Below are 17,968 nucleotides of genomic sequence, written 5' to 3' on the forward strand. Positions count from 1 at the left end.
CCTTTAAACACTTGAATTATCCTGTTTTATAAGCAGTTTGTCAACATGTTTGTACCTTCCAGTCTTTTTAGCTTTTGATTACCACCAAAATACACTTGTATCTCCTCTGTGCGAGGTAATAATGTCCATCATCAGTGGTCAGATTGTGTGCAGACGGAAAAATAATGTGTTCAGATGTAAACCATCTCTAGGCTGTTCAATATCTGATCATCCAAACCACCTCATCAGGTGATTAGAAACACATTTTTAAAACAATGTAAGCTTCCATTTGCACATATAGAAACCAAATACAACAAACTGTTGACAAGCAGCTCAAGTAGCAATATCCTTTTCAAAAATGAAGTGCCAGGATATTTGGGGATGTGGGACAAGTCAGCTGAGGAGTTAACTGTTGCTCTATATATCACAAAATGGTGTGACGCTGTAATTGTAATCACATTTCAATGCATATTCCAGAAGTGTATTTCATGTGAGATGTAAATGTCATTTTAGACTGCACAGACCCTTACTCTGTCCCTCTCTGCTCCTCTTCCCCTACACCCAGGCTCCCTCTCGCACTCTGAGTGTAGCAGTCCCAGTCTCATCACACCTCCACATTCGCCACTCAATCTAGAGACTTCCTCGTTTGCCAGCAGCCAATCACAAGGTTCCATTTCCACCTTACCTCGGATCTCAGTCAGCCCTGTGCCAATAGGGGAGCGCAGGAAAGACAGGTATGACGGAGACAAGTGTGCATGGATAAAGATTTTAAAGAGCAATACACCAGAAATGAATTGTGAATGACCAACTGAATGACATGTCTGCAAATTAGCTTGTTGATCGTGGGTTATCTGGTAAGGTCATGAACCAGATGGCTGGTACTAGTGTCTAGTTGATCAGTGTGGCCCTTGTTACAGGATACAGAGAAAATGGCTCTACAGATGGTGTAGATGTTGGGTGATTGATGGAGAGTATGATTATAAGGCTCACTTCAGAAGTGGGTAAGATATGGCCTGCGTCTGCTCTTAGGGATCCTCCCAGGTTATTTCAACAGGCGTTGCCTGGCAACAGGTCTATCCTGGTCAGAGCTCTGCAATCCCTCATTGAAATTCAGATTGAAATCCTATTAAAACTTGTTTATTAATTTTATGGAAGTTTCTTCCTGTTTCCAAAATAGAAGCAGTGATCTGCCAGTGTGTTGGAATTTTCCTCCAACATTTCTGTCCCATTTTGTATCACCAGCACCACTCAGTCTTTTTACACCATTACTGTCTCTGTATGATATCTGTCCTCCACTCTCCTCTTTTATCTTCCTCCCGCCTCTCTGTAACCTTCCGCTTCCAGATCTCTTTACCGTAACCGATCTTTTCTAAGGATTCCTCTGGCTGCAAGGCCGAGGTTCTCCTCTCTCAGGAGCCTCAGGTTCGTTCTCCCTCACAGTGCTACAAACAAGGGAATGCCCCCACCCACCCTTCCCCTCAAAGTCACGTTGTTCACATGCTTCAGTGCAGTTGGGTAGATAATATGGAGGAGCAGGATAGTCTTGTGCAGCTTCCATGCACTATATGGAATGCAAAAAAATTTTTTTTTTTGATGTTTTTCACCCACCACAAGAGCGTGGTTTCATTTTCAGATTGCTAGTTCTTTGCATGCTGCAGTATATGATATGTGCCTCCGGAAACAAAAAAAAAAGCCCAGATTAGTTCCACTTAGTGAACTTCAAAGGTTCAGTGTTGTGTTTATATGTCTGCACTTGTCTCCCTCCATGTCGGAAAACCCACTTGAATCTCAGATATTGCATGCAGTCTCCATGCCCCATGATGACGACATGGTCAATATGCATGTGTATATTTTGGCCTTAAGCCAAGTCACCCTTTAGTCTGCAGTATGTATGTTATGCAACGGTATTATTATTTAGCCTCGAGCTTCTGGGTCATGGTCTTGTTTGTACACCACCACTCTGTTTACCCCTGTCTCTGGCTGCTAATCCATTCCTCTTATCCTTCATGGAATTGTATGCCATGTCCAAAGCCAACTTGTTATGAAGACACACAAAGTTCATGCAAATCTCCTTCATGTGAAGGGATTTCACTTGCCTGTGCTTTCATGATGTTGTACACAGTGTCTCTGTACTCTAAGCCTGTCCTGTCCGGTTTCTCCTGTAAGCCAGGCATAAAGTGGCGCTCTGGAGAGATGATCAGTTTACAGGCCTGGAGGTAAATTTAAACTCGGGGTTCAAACGTTCCTCAAACACAACTCTCTGTTGTGCATTTTAATATTTGGATGAGATATTATTTTGTATAAATAGAGCACGAACCTGGGTAGCAATTAACTCTCCAGAGCTGTAAATCAATCGGTCAGCCCAGCTGTGAAAATCTTACCTCTCTGTTCACCTTCTCGACTTCCTCCTGTGTGGTGTCCTGTAACTGCTTTTCTGTGATGCTGTTCACTCATTCATATCCCTCTTTCCCACCAGGCCATACTTGGAGGAGCCCCGCAATGTCATCGTGCACAAAGGTGCAGAGCCTCTCGGCATCTCCATCGTCGGTGGGGAGAACGGAGGAATCTTTGTCTCTAAAGTTACTGGAGGCAGCATCGCCCACCAGGCAGGATTGGAGTATGGAGACCAACTACTGGAGGTATGAAGAACCTACTGTCTGTTACAGCTACTAAAGTAGCATAGATAAGAATGTACCGTCAGATGCCTTTATTTCTATATGGCCTCGCCTCCTGGAAAAGCATATTCATTAGCGCTGTCACAGTTCCCAGGATTGTAATACTTGCTGAAATGCATGAATTGAAATGGTGTTTTTGCTGCATATAAACTGGCTGCTTAAGCTGATCTTCTATTGCAATGTCACATCAAGTGGGCGTATACTCTACTTGTGAATGGTAAACAGTGTGAGTAGTTAAAAGAAAAAGACTTGAGGAGGAGGAATGTTTTTAAAGTAAGTGAAGTTATCATACCAGAACTTTTCTTTCTTTCTTTGCTATCACATAAGGTAGCAGACCCACTGGCAGTGCTAATGCCTGTCACTCCCCCTTACATAACCAAGCCATGATCTAAAAACACTGTGCACTTTTCACATGTTTGCAGGGATTCGAGAACATAAAGCAGTGTAAATCCCTTCCAAATCCATTTCTAAACGTATCTGTTATAAAGTAAGACTTTAATGGAGATCTCATTAAGACTGAAGGCAGATGTTCACCTCAGTGGTGGCAAGATGACATCCCCCTGATCTGTAATTCTGTTCAATATAGTTATGATGTGTTGTGAACGACGGAGGTGCGTGCATAAAAAAACCAAAAAGAAATCATAAATATGCATTAGCGACTTTACATAATCACAACAAAGCATGCGTTGCTTCTGCACCTCTGAATTGCAAATAGAGCTACAGATGTTTCAAGGCAAACAATGGCTGTCTGGTCTCTTCACAGAGAATAGAGTATGCACTATTTTTTTTTTTTTTTTTTTTTCCAAGGCTAGGAAAACAGGTGTAAAGTTAATCCTCTGTCAACTCTCATGAGTATCGTCTCCACCAAGCACTACTAATGACTTAAAACTCTTAATAGACTGGGCACATAATGTGTTCATATCTCTCTGTTCTTTTAATAACCCCCATCTCTCCTGAAATTCTCCCTAATCACACTTTTCTTCCTTTATCAGTATAACGGCATCAACTTGCGGAACGCTACGGAGCAGCAGGCTCGTCTCATCATCGGCCAGCAGTGTGACACCATCACCATTATGGCCCAGTACAACCCACACATGTACCAGCTGGGCAACCACTCTCGCTCCAGGTAACAGGATGTTTCTTGAAGAATTGTTTGTAGATGTTCAGTGTGGGGGTTTAGGTTTGATTCTGTGTCCCAGTCGGGCTGCTTGGCTGATTCCTGAATCGGTTCCAGTAAATGTTCCAGTTTAAGAATGACATAGATGTTTTGACAGAGAGGGTTTTTTTTTCTTTTCTCTTTTTTTTTTTGAGCAGTAAGACCAGATGATACATTTTCATTGCCTTTACACTTTTCCAGCTGATTGAACTTGGGGGAAGCTCTGAAACAGCAGTTGTTCATTCAGGGTAAAGTGTAAACAATCAATTAACTGTCTAGCGTTGTATATTCTCTACGTGCATGGGAGAGTCTGACCGCTTGATAAGAATCCCTAAAATTTAGATATTGGATTATATGTAGGCATTGTGACCAAAACATATACTGCTGCATCTTACTGTGCATTTTTTTAAACATGGTTTTCTGTACTACAATTTTTTGTTACCTATTGGACACCAATTTCCGAGTGAGCTTAAATGCAAGTTGATCAAAATTCAAAATTTTGATTTTGATTGACTAATTGGCCACCAACAGCCAACACTATGCTCGATAAAAGTTGCTCTAGATTCTAGATTTTAAAATTTTTTTGGTGCTTGGTTAGAGAATGAATTTGAACCACTGCAAGACTGACGTAGTCCATAGCTCAACTATGAAAGCGTAGACTTTTAGCTGTTAGATTAATACTTAGAAGGGTTGGAGTGTGCAACAGCAGCTCCTATATCATGCACAGACTTTCGGTTTCTTATCAAATCCTTCTCTATTACAGGCTGCTTCTTGCATTACTTTCAAGTTTGACTGTTATTTAAAAAAAGTATGAATAATTAAACTCTCTGACCTGTCCAGATGATGCATAGAGTCATCCGAGTCATTCCTCAACAGTGAAGTACATTAAACATAATGTCTTGTGTAATTTGTTAATCCATGGAGCCAAAACATTTTTTATCTGTGCAGCTCCCGTCTGGAGCCGGTCAGTACTCAGTCGACTCCCCAAGGAAGCGGGGCCGCCACCCCCGACAATCACTCCACCATCGACACACTCAGCGAACAAGACGAGGGCACGCTCACTCCCTCCTCCAAACAGACCACACCCACTACCAGCCCCCACAATTTCATCAGGTAAACATGCGCACGAACATTGATAAAAATGATAAAAGATCTTTTGCTGAATGCTTTCCCCATGCATGTCTCTAACTGACCACTTGTTGTCTTCCAGAATGCCGTCTGAGGGCAGCAGGAAGGTGGGTGAGCCACGGCTCGTGACGGTGCGCAGGCCTGGAGTGGAGGTGGGAGTCGCACTCTGCGGAGGGAACCTACGGGGCGTCTACATAGAGAGCCTGGATGAGGACAGTCCTGCCAGAGGCCCTGATGGGCTGCTGCCTGGGGACCTCATCTTAGAGGTACAGACTCACACACTCACCCTTACTGAAACACACATGCGTCAACACACAACCTGTTGTCTAATTTCATAATACATGTATGCAAACATGCACAAAGACTTCAGCAACTGACTGATATGCTATGCAAACAATGATGGTTTATGTAGGTTTGTCTTTACCACATTTATAATTCTTGAGTCCATAGAGTATTTTTTATTCAGGCAGATGGGTATCTGGAAAGATAGATCTTTTTTACGTGGGACTTTCTTTCATTTCACATCATGCTGTGGATTTTTGTTAGACAGTAAAGAGAAGAGGAGTAGAAGTGATCTCTGAAAGCTAAACTCTTACAAGACGTTCGCAGTCTCCTGACTCTTAAAAAGCCTTATGTGCTGCTGTTATTTCAGACTCGAGCACTGCCAGAAGGCGCTGGCATCTCTCTCTTTTTTTTTTTTTTTTTTTTTTTTTTTTTCTGCCTGTCATTGTTTTTCATTGATCTCCTCCTCGTCTGCGTTCCCTCTCACTCCATATTGGTGATCTATCCAAGAGCACTGCAAACTCATAATAGACAATTCTTGGCATGCTCCCACTTAGCTCTCCGCCACAAAGGGCCTGCTATCTGAATTGCCATGTAGCTTTGTCATCAGTCTGCACAGCATCAGTCTGTCCTTCAATCTCCCATCCTGTTTGTTTTCTCCCTCCAAACATGGCACAAATCAATACTGCGACACTTTAATACAGCTGAAAGCTTGGAGGAAATGTAGCTGTTTGCTAGTGGACCCTTCACAGACACGGCAAATCATTTCACAGATGAGTGTAAACACTCACTAAATTTCTCTGCTCCTCGCCCCAAGTTTGTCTTGTTTTTCATGATTTGAAGTTCACTTGGCCTCTATTCTTTTATTTTCCATTCTCATTCTCTTCTTGCCTTTTAGTATAACTCGGTGAATATGAAGAATAAGACGGCAGAAGAGATGTACGTCGAGATGCTGAAGCCTGCAGAGATGGTCACATTCAAGGTGCAGCATCGGCCAGATGAATTCAGCATGCTCAAAGATGTTCCAGGAGATGGCTTTTATATTAGGTGCGTGTATACTGCATATATATATATATATATATATATATACATACACATATATATATATATACACACACACACACATTACACCTCTCTTCTTATGTGCTACAGCTCTGCAAAAAAGGAACAACACTAACTTTCCCCAAGCAACCTCATCTCTGTCTATGCTGCTATATATAGAACCACCACTGGAGCGGCCCTTGGACAAGTTGGAATCTTTCTCATCTAACCAATTATGTCCCAGATCCACTGTGTGACTGCAATGATGCTAATCACACCACAGATTTAGGTTATCTAATCTCTCTGCTCACTTTACACCAACACTGTGTCCATTTTAGTGCTCAGTGTTTTTCCAAAACATTAGAAATAACATCCTATATGAATGGAAAAAAGAAGCACTAAAATAGTCACGTTTTATTGTTGGGAGTCTGTCTGGGCGTGTTGCCGCAGCTGCCGCAGTCACTTGTCATGTAGGCAAGTGGGCTCGTGATGTCATCTGCAGTAAATACACTCAGCCGGCCGGGCTGTCACAGATAGGCTGCTCGGGAATGACTTACGAGGCTGCAACAGGAGGAAAGCAAGTCCTGTACTGTCGATAGATGAACTCCCACTTCACTTCCTTTCTTACTCTCCTTCTATCTCTGATTCTTTATCTTGTTCCCGTCGCACGTCTCTTGCCTGATACCTCACCTCCTCTCTCACTTTATCAACTTTACGCCCCTCACACCCTCGTTCTGCCCTACTCTTCATAACTCCCCATCTATCTTTGTCTCTCCCTCCCATCAGAGCACTTTACGACCGGGTGGGGGAGGCCGAGGGGGACCTCAGTTTCAAGAAGGATGACATCCTGTACGTGGATGAGTCTTTACCAAAGGGCAGCTTCGGGACCTGGATGGCCTGGCAGCTAGATGAGAACGCACAGCAGATCCAGAGGGGGCAGATCCCCAGCAAGTACATGTGGGTGGTGAATGCAATGCACGCTTACACACATACTGTACATTTTTGAGCTAGTGGACAGTTTGTAACAGCTGAGACAACAATCCGTGCCATACTGCTACGATGCAGGAATCATATCTAATGTCACTCCTCTTCTTCCATACATCTTGGACTGTGCTTTTTCACTTATTGCAAGGTACTGCTGTCTTATTGTGCGTCCCTCTAGAAATGCACTGATGTTGCAGTTTCTGGCTAATACAGTGATTCTGACTTAGTTTCTGTACTTATACTGGGCCTGAAGGGGCAGAAGCCAGTAACAATGAATTCTAAAGAAATGCTAAAGTCAGAAATTTTGTTACTGAAATCCTAGAGTGGAGTCTTCAATAAAGATTTACATTTTGTCCAATCAACTGTGACTCTCTACATGCCCAACCAAAACCTTTGCCCTAACCTTAGTGCAACAAATTGTCTCTTAACATCCCTCATGTGAAACTGTTGATGATTTTAAACTCACTGATGCACTCGCAGCCTTTTTTTTTCCTGTGCGGATGCTCTTCACTTAAATCTGTGTTTTGTGTGAATGTGCGGCGTAGGATGGACCAAGAGTTTTACCGCAGACACAGTGTGACAGAAATGAAGGAAGACTCCAGCAAGACTCTCTCTGCAGCGGCCCGCAGATCCTTCTTCAGAAGGAAACAGAAACACAAACGCAGCAGCTCCAAAGACAGCAAAGAGATGGTGGCTCTGGACGCCATCAGCACAGACTCCATCCCTTTCCTTGATGGTGAGAAGAAAGGGTTATATGTGTTGGAATGAAATCCTCGCTGAAAAGGATATTTGGCTGACCTGTGTGCTCTTTGTGTCAGACTGCGTGAGCTTGGCGTACCAGCGGGTCCAGAAGGTGGAGTGCACCTCTCCCCGACCGGTACTCATCCTCGGGCCGCTCACTGACCCAGTCAAGGAGATGCTCGTGAAAGAGTCTCCTGGGAAGTTCTGCAGATGTGTACTGGGTGAGTCCAGATGTTTGTCTGACCTACAAATCAGGGGAAGGAATCTTTTATCTACGTTCTTAATAGCCGTTTGATTATTGTGCAGTGAAAATAAGACTCTTGGGTTGAAGGAACGGCTGGGTTTTATTTCCATCAAATGATCCATTTACTCCCTTGAGGAATATCCATGCTTTGTCCCATTGGTAATTTTCTTTACTCTTTCATTCTGTCTGTCTGCAGAGGTGATGAAGGCATCCCAGCAAGCCATCGAGCGGGGCGTCAAGGACTGCCTCTTCATAGACTACAAGCGCAGGAGTGGCCATTTTGATGTGACCACGGTTGCTTCTATAAAGGAAATAACAGATAAGGTATTAGCCAGTGCTTCTCTTTCTCATCAGTTTATCAGGAACTATAAAATGGCTTCTGTTTGTCTTTAATCTCTGCCTTTGGTTAAGATAAGTTGTCACTATCGCAGCACTTGGATATCGATGAATGAAAAGCAAGATTCCTGTCGTGAAGCAGTAAGAAACGGTGCATTGAATTAGTTCATCTGTTTAAGTGATGTTTTGTTTTGTTTTGTTTTGTTTTGTTTTGTTTTTTTTTTGGATACAGGGCTGTCACTGTTTGCTCGACATCGCCCCGCACGCCATCGAAAGGCTCCACAGCGTTCACATTTATCCAATTGTTGTCTTCGTCCGCTACAAAAATGCCAAGCAGATCAAGTAAGTTGCAACACAAATCAGGGCAAAGATCTCTTTTCTTTGGAACACACACACACACACACTCACACACACACATACACACACACACACACACACACACACACACACACACACAGACAAAAGTGGTAGCATGGTGCACAATGCTTGACAAATAAAGTCTGGAGTCCTGTGCTAAGACCAGAAGTATGAGGATAGAGATATCTTGGAACAGTGGCACCCCTCCCGTGTGTGTGTGTGTGTGTGTGTGTGTGTGTGTGTGTGTGTGTGTGTGTGTGTGTGTGTGTGCACGTGTGTGCGTGCGTGCGTGCGTGTGTGTGTGAGGATGATGGATGGATGGATGGAGCAGGATAAGCCTTCACACTTTCCATTCTACCATGAACCCTTTGGCGTGTCTACCAAAGCACCCCACTCCACCACACACATAATCCCAAACAGCTGGTGAAACATAATGTTTTTTTTCTTTCTTTTTAAAATAAAGGTTCTCGGTATAAGCGCTGTATCCCTCCTTCACTTGCTGTTTGTTATAAATATTTGCAGGGATTCATCAGACATTATTGTTGTCACATGTTTTGAATATTTAAGTATTAAAGTACCTCAATATTTGATCAACAGTAGTTTGACTAGTTTGAGACTGATTTTCACATTTCTCTCCTCACTGGTAAATATCTAAGCATTCAATGTTCTGAATGATTGAAAACTTAATTAAACACAATGAAAATGTAAGAAAGACAAATGGCCACTGACAATGGATATATGGGCTCTGATCTGAAAGACCATCTCCATCTTTTTTCCTTTCTTATTGTCACAGGGAGCAGAAAGATCCAGTTTATCTGCGGGACAAAGTCTCTCAAAAACATTCCAAGGAGCAATTTGAAAGTGCACAGAAGATAGAGCAGGAGTACAGCAAATTCTTCACAGGTTCGTATGCAATCAAAGCAAAAACCAGCTTAGACCACAGATAATATGCCCAGTATGTGTTTACAGAACAAATAGATTACTTTTATCTGTCAGTTCAGTACTTGTTGTTTTTTATTTATTGTTTTAATGAGTCGCCTTTTCTTTGCAGGTATTGTCCAAGGTGGCACCCTCCCTTACATTTGCACTCAGATCATGACTATAGTTGATCAAGAACAAAGTAAAGTCCTGTGGACTCCACTTGGCTGCCCCTAGAGGAGACTGGCTGCCACTACAGCAAGCTGCAGCTTTCATCTCCATTCCCCAAACACTAATTAACTCTTTCACACTATACCAATAGGTACCCTACAGCGAGCTAGTTATGTAAATTATTGATATTTTTTTATTTATGATTTATAATCAGAGCCTCCTTTATTTCTGATGTACTCCGGAGCAGGTTAGTAGCACTGGATCTCGACGTTAGAGTTCATTGAGTCTTCCCTAAGGGTTTCTGGTGGTGTATTTGTAATGCTGCATTATAAGCATCCGTTTACAGTCAAAAGACGAGTCTGAGTATTGATGTTCAATATTTGCTTGAATGCGTGTCCCTCCCCCTGTGTACACAAACCTCAACACTAATGAAGTTCAGCAACCCCTGACCCACCCGTGTACCAAATGACATTTGTGGTTTCCCTACAAATATGCACCCATTTGACAACGACTGACAACTAATTGTGTGTGTGTGTGTGTGTGTGCGCGCGTGCGTGTGTGTGTGTGTGTGTGTGTGTGTGTGTGTGTGTGTGTGTGTGTGTGAGCGAGAGAGAAAACAGCATTGAGACTGTTGTTCACAATTGTAATGACAATTTCAGATGAGTTGTTTTGTTAGTGTGAATACGATGCTATAGAAATGGAATGCCAGGATCAGACATCACATTCCTTGTGGTGTTTCCTCACAAAAGTGCAAAAGCATCAAACCTCTTGAGGTATGCAGCTGCGTTCTCACGGAACTCGACTGCCAGCAGCGACGGCCATGAAAACTCAAAACACATCGATGTGTGCTCTATGCATTGTGTTTCTATAGTAGCCGGTTGTGCGGACAGTTTATGGGCCTTTCGGAAGTGCCTTCGGAGAAGAAGCCTGATCTGAAACCAGCCCCTGGTCACTTAGCCAGAACATTCAGATGATTTTTGAAAGTTTTTCTTCAAGATCCGATGTAATCATTTCGCCTATCGTGGACTAGATGATTTAGGGGCTGATTTGAGACCAGTACAGTGCATGACAATGGCGAGGTTTTGAGGGTCGGCCGACGCGGCGGCCAACGGGTTAACTCCTCAGAATGCACTCCAGGGCTAGACAGACCACTGTGTAACTATCATTCTATCTCTTTAACATATATTTAACAACAATATAGAGTATAACATATACAATATGCAGATACATCTGAAAAAAAAAAAAATTATATATATTACATGTATTTTCACTAGGTCATACGCCTAGGAACGTCTGGCAGTCAAGTCATGTCTTAGCAGGTATTAGCATGTTTTTTTTTTTTCCTTTAAATTTATTTTTTGTTTTTTTGTGGTTGGTTGTCAGTCACTTATCGATGTACTCATTAAAAGAGACACTATGAAGCAAAATTTGCAGGGTAATATCTTAAAGGATTTTCCTCTGGTCCGTTTAAATGTTAGTGACTTTTCATTGTTATTTAATTGTATTTTTTATTCAGGAGGCAAAAAATATTGACAAAAATATTCTGCCCTTCCTCGAAACCATATCCTGTATCTTAATGTGCCAAAATCCACTAAGGCAACTTTATCCTTTTTATTTCTGTTTTGCACTTGTTTATCTGTGAACCTTAAACATGTAACTGTTCCTAGGTTTTCAGTAGACTATGAATAGGTACTATAATTTCTACTGTAACTAATTCACATTTTATGTATCACATCAGTTCCTTACATTTCATTGATGGCCTTTTTATTCTTAATTAGAAAAAAAAGGATCACTTCTTATTTGAATTATTAAAAAGGGATCTATTCTTGCACAGTTTTTCAAAGGAAAATTAGTCCACAAGTTTGACTATTGGGCTAAAAGAGTAAGCAGAAGCAAACTGTAATGTTACTATTTTTCTGAGTAGATAGCATATGTTATAGAGAGAGACAGCGGGATACAACGTGACTCGGTTGTATTTTTAGAAAGAAGAATCTAGATGCCAGGTACTGATTGAACTTTTCTTTTATTAAAAAGAATGTGATTTGTATGTTGAGACATTAACATGAGAATAAAACTCATTTTCTGTATCACAACATGGACTCGGACTGAATTTTTGTTTGTTTTTGTCACAGTTTCCTCTGGCTGTAATACTGAAAACAGTTTTGAAAAGTGAGATGATTTTTGAGATGCTTCTTTGTCTCCTCTTTTTATTTAGATTAGATTTTAAAGAAGAGAACGAAAGCAGAGCTGACAGGTTTTCTGTTTCTGTCTTGCTGAAATGTGACTTTGTCCCTCTGACGTGTACAAGGATGAAAGTGAATCCATTTTTTGCTGAAAGCATCAGCAAATGAAAGGGCCATCAATTTCTGAGTTGAGATAAGGTAGTGTGACAATATCTGAAGGATCTCGGCCAGAGCGATAAAGATGTGGCCTTGATTCAGCTTTAAAGAAACAGCTGCATCCTTGGGTTTATACAGTTTTAAAGACACTGTGGCTCTGTCTGTTCTTCAGCAGCACCATTGTCATACATCATGTTGGCAGTTAGATGATGACAGCTCAATGTGCGCTGTCACACATTGGACCCAATGTTTTAATATAAGGACAGCACATATTGAGATGCTCTCTTACTAAAACATTGAGTCCATCACACCCCATAAGATAGTTTCTATAGAAGAAAGCCTGAGATAATGCAGGTGTATCAGTCACTTCAATAACTTTTATTTAATCAGGGATCTCATTGATATTAAAGTCTCTTTATTTAATAGAAGAGAGACATTGTATTGTATAACCTTGTAGACCTGGGCCTGTATTTATGAGCACCTATCTTCTGATGAAAGCAGTTTTAACCTTATATAATGTGGACATTTGATAGGATGTTACACCACTATTTCTTCCTATTTCAAAGCCGGCTATGATTTTGTTTCCATACGTTCATTGTCTTCACTTGCCAGTGTGTTGCTAAATTCTCCTCTTTATGATTTATCCGATGTATGTCATTTACCAGCAGAATATTTTCTTAACTGCTCAGCTTTTGCTTTCATTTTGACTCAATTTCCACCAAATCCCTTACATTTAATCACAATTTATTCATTATGAATGTAATAGGTTGTTGTAACCCCACAGGTTGATTCTTATTGGAGATTTCAGAAAATGTGAAAAACCTTTCCAAAATAAAATGTTTGCAGAGAAACAAATTTTTTTGTAAGAAACAAGGATTTCCTTAAAAGAATGAACAATAAAGGCAAGTGTAGGGTGAATCATTGTCTCAATCATTGGCTATTGTTGCTCAGAACATACATGTTTTAATAGTCATGTGATCATTTGAGAATTACTCCTAAATGTTACACTTACTGGGAACATGACAAATATATAAAAGGAAAAAAAAAACTTGTGTTTCTGCAGCATGCTGTGAGAGTTGCGTTCCATGCAGTTGGACGGCCTGTAGCTACACCAGATCTTGCTGGTTGATTGGGTGCCTCTAACTCAAAGGTTCTTTCTTCCGAGCTCCGCATCGGGGGTCACATGGTCCTCTAGCTTATGATGTCACAGTGAATGGCTACCCTCCAGCTGCCTGTCAGGTTCACTGGGGCAAGAGAGCACCCAGTGTCTCCAAAACATCCACTGTTGCCTCAAACTGCCTGAAACTCAGCTGTAGATTAGAGAGAGCACTCATTGTTTGAAACAAGCCACTGTGATGTTAGTTACTTAATGCTTTACAGAGAATATTGCTCATGGTTTCAGTGACTAATGACTTTAAACTACACCTGATATACTGTAGGTGCAAGTCTGCTATGTCATGTCCCAAATTCTTCATGTCCTCCAAGTCTCCTCTTGCCTATTTTAGAAAGGGGTAGGGTCTCCTGCCCTCCTGCTGAGGTGTCTGTTTCAAGACAGCTGCTGACAGCTCGACTGAACTTGAGAAGTCTCAAGTCTGACAGCAAAGGATCTTTGTAGTCCACAGTGGCAAGCCGTGGCCTTTCCCGGCTCACGTCAAATCCCGTTGTCAGAGTGAGGAGGCATGTTTCTCTCTGTTTTGTCCCCTTCTCCAGCATGTTAACTCTAGCATCTCCAAATGTCCCGTGGGATTACCACCTGACGGCTCTCACGTTAATCTCCTCATCTGTCAGCGCTGAGACCCTCCGGCTAAAGTTCTGTCGGCCCACAGGAACCACTAACCCAACAGCTGGCCTTTCTTTTGATCAATTCGAGTCCATTCTGCTGCGTCCAGCATAAACACCGGCAGGATTTATTATGACACATAATGTATGTAGCATGTGCTGCTGATGCTCTCACTCTGTGACCTCTATGGGGGGGATATTGTTGCTTTGGATTTAGGATCTCGCTTGGCTTGTACACAGAGTATGTATGGTGGTAAGATTGATTTTGTTTGAGAATATGCATCATAAATTATTTGCAGATAAATTTGTAATTCTGTGTGAATCCAAAACATGAATAAACATTATTACTCTGAATGGAAGGCCTCCGTTAGCCGGACTTGTGATCAACACCTCACTTATTTCCTGAAGATTTCATCACTTATTTAATAAAGATGAGCATTAATAAAACATTTTTCATCATAGCGAAGCTTTGGCAATCTTGGCTTTATTATTTCCTGACGGATATCACCTCTGTGAATTTTCATTTTTTATGAAGATGTTGTAATATTTGAAAAAAAAAAAAGAGTCAGTGGATCCTGCCATTACGCTGCTGTGGAGCAGCATCATTTGCCTTTAATGTGACAGTTCATCTTTTTTACCAGCAGGAGGACAAATTCAGAGCTTCTGCTCAAGGCCCATCCTACTACTTATCAGGCTGCCTGAACAGTAACAGATCAGATGCTGACAGTGGCATCACAAGGCATAAATAAAGTTTCAAAACATTGTATGTAACATTAGAGCTGAAACTTTTTTGTTCGTCTGATTTTGATTCTTGATGTTTTGCTGCAGGGTCATTCGAAAACAAACTTTTACATGAATGATGTGGAGGGAACTGGGGAACTCTCATATCCAATACACCAGCCAATGGTGGGTAGTAGTGATGTCCTGCACTGCCTCTATTTTATGTGATGTCATAATGCTTGCATAGACATTCATAACCCTGAAGTACTATATTTTACAGATCTCCTTGTCATTTGGTGTTTTACAACTCGACCCCCTCCCAGGTTAAAAGATTCTGTTACAGCAGCTATTTCTGTAGAAGCACTAATATTTCCCAGACAATAAATTACCATCATGGAGCATATATCACGTATCTTCTTCACACTGTACTTAAACATGTTTACTTTTCAAATGATCTGTGCTTGAGATCGAATGTCATAATTCCACATTTGATGGGACATTTACTGGCTTATCTCAAAAAAAAAGAAAAGAAAAGGTTTGGCTGATGTTTGTGAATCATGTTGCCTTCACTTTAAATCAACGCAGAGGGGATAGGAAGCATCAATTGCACTTTTTGAATCAAATCATTGGGAAGGACTTGGGGTGGGGAGGCGGGAAAATTATTGAAAGATTATTGCATACAACCTCCAAGAAGTCTGGAGCCTTGTGACACAGGTGGCTGTGTACACCTGCCCATTCTGGTGCTTAGGGGTCAGTGGTTATTCAGGGCCTCAGGCCAGCTGTTTCCCCCCCACCTCTCATATCCCTTTGGTCTGACTGGGTGCTTGAGGGGCATCCTGTGTGCAGCCATAAACCACAGCTAGTCGTGCCTCACCGTCATCACCAATCCACACCTGTTTTTGCCCTAATATGTGAGCTAAAAGTGTAAGCATATTACAGTAATTGACCGAGAAGAACTTCTCAACCCCCCCCCCCCCCCCCCCCCCCCCCCGTTCTCTTGCTAAGTGTGAGGCCATTTTTTTTATCAAGTTCATTTCTCCAAATGAAAACAGGGACGCCTATCATCAGTAATTGAAAAGGGGGAGCACTATCCTTAATGAAAATTCTCTACAATATAATATCCCTCCAGGAACTGTCAGTGTTGTAGTCAATGATGAGTAACCTCACTTTATTGTCGTTTTATATCCACTGGTGTCAAGATTCCTATGGGGACTCATCTTTTGCAGTGATGTTTATATCCTAAGCTATAATCCTTAAATTTATCGCCGATCGATACTGTTGCTTTTCATAGCCTCTCTGTGTTTGCGACGTGCGTCATTGGCGTGCATTAAAGACGCAAAGGCGCAATTGTTGCCTACCTCTTTTATGCAGCCAAGCAGCAGAGAGGCGGTCGCCACTTGGAATAAACATCGTCGCGGTGTTACTGCCCCTCTGTCCATCTTTATTATTAGCGCTTCGCTCCGCCCTCCTACCTGTAAATCCCCCCCACCCCCCTACCCCACCCCCCCTTTCCCCGCTCTCCTTCTGGAGCGATCTGACAGGCGCTCTCAGCTGGCCGCTCCGTGCCAGGGCTGCAGGGGGACCGAATGGAGACAGCGACATCCACCCGAGCGCCAGTCCTTTTTACGCAGAATTGCCAACGAAGACGCCCGCAAGAACATGTAGTCTTCAGCGCCGCAGTGACAGCTGACCAACTGTAGAATTAAAGCATTTCTCTGTGTGTGTTTTTCGTTTTGTTGCAAACCGCTCTTCACACTCGATTGACGCTTAGAAGAAAGTGAAATCGATTCCCCGCCTGCTAATCGACAGGATCCCTGAATGGAAGACGGCTAGAGAGAGGTCGCCACGCCGAGAACAGGCTGAAACCTTGTGTTTTTTTTTCTTCACTGTCGTTGTGTTTAACATTATCCGAGATATCATTGGCAGCCTCAGCGGCTGCAAACGACGCCGTCCTTGCCATGGCTTTTGGCGTGAAAGAGCCAGAAAATCCCTCAGAATGAGAAGCGCCTCAGATTCGTCATTATTGCGGATTTAAATGCCTCTCTCCAAGGGCCACCGACCCGCTATTTTGGTCAGGTCCGCGTGTGCGGTGTCTCACGCTGTCACGAATAAACAATTCATAGGCTGCTAAAACACAGAAAGAGACTCCATCGGGTGGGTGAACATAATCAACAGCGAAGAGGGGGATTTTTTTTTTTCAAGCAATATGGCTGGTGAGTGGGGCTGGGGACGCTGGCACAGGCTCTCCAAGGCTCCTAAATGCTAGCTGAAGCAGATGGCACCGTTCCCCATGGAAGCGACAGCTCTATGAGGACAAGCAATATCATTAATAATATAAATCCGGACTCTTCAATCTTAATATCCAAGATGGAAGACGTTGTCATCCCGTTCTCGTCTGAGGTGCCCTGCGACAATAATGGACAGCGCATGTGGTGGGCATTCCTCGCCTCCTCCATGGTGACGTTTTTTGGGGGTCTCTTCATCATCCTGCTATGGAGGACCCTCAAATATCTGTGGACTGTTTGCTGCCATTGCAACATCAAACCCAAGGTATGGCTGCCACTTCCCCAGCCAGTTTGTAGCTACATGTAAAAGCTCTCACATAGATTCACTGATGCACATAATGGAGATATTCCTGTCACCCTGGCCTTGACTTCTTGTTCTCTGATGGCCTTCACTGTGCAAGTGACATGCCACTAAGCTGAATGTTATGGTTTTCTCATCATCTGCATCATACGCACCCACTGAACAGATTAAGTGCCCATTGCAGTGCCTTTATAATGAATGCATCCCTTGAAGATGATTGTGTTCTTGAATAGGGGGGGGTGGGGGGGGTTGCATGACAGATACGGGTGGGATGAGAAGAGACCAATTCCTTCATTTCATTTTGCTTCAACATACACCAGAGAATCCTCATGCCTCATCAGCTCGTAACTTCTAGGGTGAAAGTAAACATCTCAGGGGTGCCACACACCAGTTTCATGTAACCAAACATATGATCCTGCACATTCCACCGGCGAGACCTAATGAAGTCCACTGGGACTTCTCATGCAGACCCAATGACATCAAGACTGTCCCTTAACACACTGTGCAACAACTCTGCAATATTAAGTATCTG

The 17,968-nt window shown here is 42.5% G+C and overlaps 2 protein-coding genes across 14 annotated transcripts in view; both read left to right on the top strand.

Annotated features, from left to right (window-relative positions):
- Positions 1-10,583, top strand: part of LOC111235365 (disks large homolog 5-like) — a 34,448-nt gene extending 23,865 nt beyond the window's left edge. Inside the window, exons 22-34 of the mRNA XM_022763802.1 lie at positions 545-713; positions 2,456-2,618; positions 3,647-3,780; positions 4,759-4,923; positions 5,021-5,204; positions 6,119-6,267; positions 7,048-7,218; positions 7,791-7,981; positions 8,064-8,207; positions 8,427-8,554; positions 8,799-8,908; positions 9,717-9,826; positions 9,975-10,583. Coding sequence (XP_022619523.1) covers positions 545-713; positions 2,456-2,618; positions 3,647-3,780; positions 4,759-4,923; positions 5,021-5,204; positions 6,119-6,267; positions 7,048-7,218; positions 7,791-7,981; positions 8,064-8,207; positions 8,427-8,554; positions 8,799-8,908; positions 9,717-9,826; positions 9,975-10,078 — 1,922 coding nt within the window. The 3' untranslated portion in view covers positions 10,079-10,583. The remainder of the gene's footprint in view (positions 1-544; positions 714-2,455; positions 2,619-3,646; positions 3,781-4,758; positions 4,924-5,020; positions 5,205-6,118; positions 6,268-7,047; positions 7,219-7,790; positions 7,982-8,063; positions 8,208-8,426; positions 8,555-8,798; positions 8,909-9,716; positions 9,827-9,974) is intronic.
- Positions 10,584-17,202: 6,619 nt separating this feature from the next.
- LOC111235220 (calcium-activated potassium channel subunit alpha-1) overlaps positions 17,203-17,968 on the top strand; it is a 156,698-nt gene continuing 155,932 nt past the window's right edge. For 7 of the 13 annotated variants that reach the window (XM_022763606.1, XM_022763603.1, XM_022763601.1 and 4 more), the window contains exon 1: positions 17,203-17,400. In XM_022763606.1, the coding sequence (XP_022619327.1) occupies positions 17,218-17,400 (183 nt within the window). In that variant the 5' untranslated portion in view covers positions 17,203-17,217. The remainder of the gene's footprint in view (positions 17,401-17,968) is intronic. The other 6 variants (XM_022763596.1, XM_022763595.1, XM_022763597.1 and 3 more) reach the window with 1 other exon arrangement.

The sequence above is a fragment of the Seriola dumerili genome, unplaced genomic scaffold (genome assembly GCF_002260705.1).
Source record: "Seriola dumerili isolate Sdu_G_001 unplaced genomic scaffold, Sdu_1.0 BDQW01000478.1, whole genome shotgun sequence".
Lineage (NCBI taxonomy): Eukaryota > Metazoa > Chordata > Actinopteri > Carangiformes > Carangidae > Seriola > Seriola dumerili.